Below are 3,926 nucleotides of genomic sequence, written 5' to 3'. Positions count from 1 at the left end.
CGATTTCTTCATTTGTAGGAGTGTCAGGATCGGGGTTGTCATCATTTTGGGGGTCCTGTTCTTGATTCCTAGCATTGATGCGACGACATGATGGCAGGAGAAACATCTCTTGAGTTGTATTCAATACTGGTGTCTCTTTCTGGATGAATAGGGCTTCCAATATTCGTAAGCGCCTGCTGTCCGGGGGGCTGCCGAAAATCTTGGTATTAGCGACGATGTCTGCTCGACTAATTTGGGTGCTGCGTCGCTGTAGGGCGTGATTCCTTATAGCACCATGTTGGACGTGACACGAAATCCTCTTTGAAAGCTTCATTGTAGTCATACCGATGTATTTGCCGGGGCATCCTCGGACTGGGCATTGATAGGAGTAGACTACATTCGTCTTCCTCAGAGGGTAGTTATCAGGGGGCGCTGGATTATTCTTCATGATCAAACTGCGAGTCTTAGCAGTCTGATAGTAGATAATAAGTTTCACTTTCGTGGTCTCCTCGGTAGGTGATACGTTGTTGGTGATGATTTCTTTGATGGCCTTCCCATCCCGCTGATATTCTGCGTGCATGAAGCCTCTGTAGTATAGTTTAATATCACTAGGTCCGTTGGTGCAGGTGTCGGACCTATCTCTGGTGTTGTCTGACCCCTGGCTGGCGCTGTCGGACACTTCTACCGCAGAGGACCCATACCACTTGTCAATACCTGCCCTCACTTCACGCTGGACTTGCTTGTTGGTATAGCCATTATTGATGAGGACCTGTGTGGCCATTTCCAGCTCCTTGTGGGTGTCTGTCCATGATGAGCAGTGTGACAAGGCCCTGCGTACAAAGGCCTTGATGGTCGAGGCCTCGTAGCGGGCAGGGCATTCACTCTCGCCATTCAAACACATGCCAAGACTTGTAGGCTAGGTGTAGACAGTGGTGTGAAATCCCTCATTGGTAGAAGAAATCAAGACGTCCAGGAACGGGAGGCTGTTGTCCACGCTGTTTTCGAGGGTGAAGTGGAGGACGCTGTTGTCCTCGAAGGACCTCCTTAAGTTCTCAATGGCTTCGGTGGAAGTAGCTTTGACAAAGGTATCATCAATGTAACGAAAGTCAGCGAGGGGGCACTCGACTTGGGAGAAGACCCTCTCCTCTACTACTCCCATGTAAAAATGGCAAAGAGCACGTCCTAGGGCGAGCCCCTCGCCATGCCATCCTTCTGTATATACATGTGCCCACGGTGATGTAAAGGGGGCCCTCTTAGTGCAGATGGCAAGGAGGGTCCGGAGGGCTTGTTCTGGGATGTTCAATTCCGGTGTCGTCTCGTCCCTGTAGACTCTATCAGCGATAAGTTCGATGGTTTCATCAACAGGGACATTGGTGAACGGAGACTCAACGTCCATTGATGCTATGACACCCACTTCGCGGACGTCCTCTATCCTCTCTAGGAATTCGGCAGAGGAGGCCACACAGTAGCGGTCGGGGACATATGGCGTCAGAATCGCGTTCAGCCTCTTAGCCAGCTGGTATGTCGGCGTAGGGCATTGACTAATGATTGGTTGAAGTGGGTTGCCTTGTTTGTGAGTCTTTACATTACCGTCGAGGTAAGCAGGTCCAAAATCCACCGAAATCATGGGCAGGTGTACAGCATTGGTTGCAGCGTTAATGGCCTCGATGGTGCAATTTGCCTCCCTCTTGATGTCTTCCACAGGATTGCTCGTCAGGCGCTCGAATTTAGTCAGGTCGGCGAGGATGGCGTCCAATTTCTCTTAGTACTCTTCGGTGTTGATGAGCGCAAAAGCAGCTGTCTTGTCAGCCGGCGGACGGTGACACCAGCAACTTGTTTCAGCTCTTTAGCAGCAGCTCTCATCTCCTTAGAAACGATGCCGCTGTTGTACCTGTCCCTATCATTAAGGACCTCGGCGAGCAGAAGCGGCTGAAGGGCGTCAGTCCTCCGGAGGGCACCACGTTCTTGAAGGTTGAGGATGGAATCTAGGAGTAATTCCATCTCCAGGTGCTTGTCGGTTGGTCTAGGTCGGGTGATAAAGTGACAGTTGAGGCCCATCTTAAGGATCTGCTCCTGTGCTGGCATAGGGACGTAGCTGGAGATGTTGATGTATTCCTGGCGGGCTAGCCAGGGGCCCGACAACACTAGAGATAGGTCCGACACCTCCACCAATGGATCTAGTGATATTAAACTGTACTACAGAGGCTTCATGCATGCAGAATATCAGCGGGATGGGAAGGCCATCAAAGAAATCATCACCAACAACGTGTCACCTACCGACGAGACCACGAAAGTGAAACTTATCATCTACTATAAGACTGCTAAGACTCGCAATTTGATCATAAAGAATAATCCAGCGCCCCCTGATAACTACCCTCTGAGGAAGAAGAATGTAGTCTACTCCTATCAATGCCCAGTCCGAGGATGCCCCGGCAAATACATCGGTATGACTACAATGAAGCTTTCAAAGAGGATTTCGTGTCACGTCCAACAAGGCGCTATGAGGAATCACGCCCTACAGTGACACAACACCCAAATTAGTCAAGCAGACATCGTCACTAATACCAAGATTATCGGCAGCCCCCCGGACAGCAGGCGCTTACAAATATTGGAATCCCTAGTCATTCAGAAAGAGAAACCAGTATTGAATATGACTCAAGAGATGTTTCTCCTGCCATCATGTCGTCGCATCAATGCTAGGAATCAAGAACAGGACCCCCAGAATGATGACAACCCTGATCCTGACACTCCTAACCTACAAATGAAGAAATCGTCCGGCCGAGCGCTGATTTTGAGCAAGAGAGGAGCTTGCCTGACTTTTTGGCTGTTTCAGCGCGCGTCCTGACCAATCAGAATTCAGGATCCCTTCCCACCTCTCAGCCTGGGAGACCAAGCTGAGCTCGTCGTACCTCAGCCATCTGAGCCTACAATCTCCGCTCGGCCAATCAAAATTCGAGGCCCCTTTCTACGAACCAGCGCCGGGATATATAAGGCCCTTAATCTAGCCATAGCCTCACTTCTCGCCTGAAGACGGAGCAAGCAGTTCCGAAACGCGTTGCGATCTACTCCTGACTTTGTCCTTTATATTTTTCGAGTATTACTTGTACTTGTGTTAAATACATCGAGTCTTAACCTGAACTGTATTTTTCACCTACCTGATGAACTTCGCCGACTTGCTAGCTGAATGTAGCAACCCAGAAAAGAGAATTGTCTGTAAAATTGAGAAATTGGACAAGAAATTGAATTCTGCCGAAGCAGCAATAATATTCAACTCTACTTGTTTGAAGGAGGGTCTCCTACCGAGATATTATTATTATTATTATTATTATTATTATTATTATTATTATTATTATCACAAGTTAGGATATAACTCTAGTTGGAAAAGCAAGATGCTATAAGCCCATGGACAACATAAGGGAAAAAAATAGCTCAGTGAGGGCAGGAAACAAGGATATAAATATACTAAAAGAGAAGAATAAATAAAACAAAATATTTCAAGAACAGAAACAACATTAAATTAGATCTTCCACATAGAAACTATAGAAAAAAAAAACAAGAGGAAGCGAAGATAGAACAGTATGCCTGAGAGTACCCCCCGAGAAAGAGAACTCTAATCCTAGAAGGACATGGTACAGAGGCTATGGTTCTACCCAAGATCAGAAAAGAGCTGCTTTCCATAACTGAGGAGTTTCTTCTATCTTTACCAAGAGGAAAGTAGCCACCGAACAATTATATTGCAGTAGTTCACCACTTGAGCAAAAAAGAATGGCTCGGTAATGTCTGTGTTGATGGTTGTATGAGGATAGAGGAGAATGTGGTAAGAATATGCCAGACTATTTGGTGTACATGTAGGCAAAGACAAAATCAGCCGTAACTAGAGAGAGGGATCCAATGTAGTACTGTCTAGCCAGTCAAAGAACTCACTAACACTCCAGCAGTAGTATTTC

The 3,926-nt window shown here is 47.2% G+C and overlaps 1 protein-coding gene across 1 annotated transcript; it reads right to left on the bottom strand.

Annotated features, from left to right (window-relative positions):
• Window positions 1–895: 895 nt before the first annotated feature.
• Window positions 896–1,606, bottom strand: LOC137618416 (uncharacterized). The gene has a single exon (XM_068348585.1). The coding sequence runs from the start codon at window positions 1,604–1,606 to the stop codon at window positions 896–898; it is 711 nt and encodes a 236-aa protein (XP_068204686.1).
• Window positions 1,607–3,926: the final 2,320 nt, after the last annotated feature.

The sequence above is a fragment of the Palaemon carinicauda genome, chromosome 24 (genome assembly GCF_036898095.1).
Source record: "Palaemon carinicauda isolate YSFRI2023 chromosome 24, ASM3689809v2, whole genome shotgun sequence".
Lineage (NCBI taxonomy): Eukaryota > Metazoa > Arthropoda > Malacostraca > Decapoda > Palaemonidae > Palaemon > Palaemon carinicauda.
Note: the sequence above shows the minus strand (reverse complement) of the source record. Positions and strands in the feature narration are given on the sequence as shown.

Bases quoted from the DNA above. Each gene is read 5' to 3' on its own strand.
- LOC137618416 (XM_068348585.1), bottom strand. From the start codon at position 1,606: ATGATTTCGGTGGATTTTGGACCTGCTTACCTCGACGGTAATGTAAAG.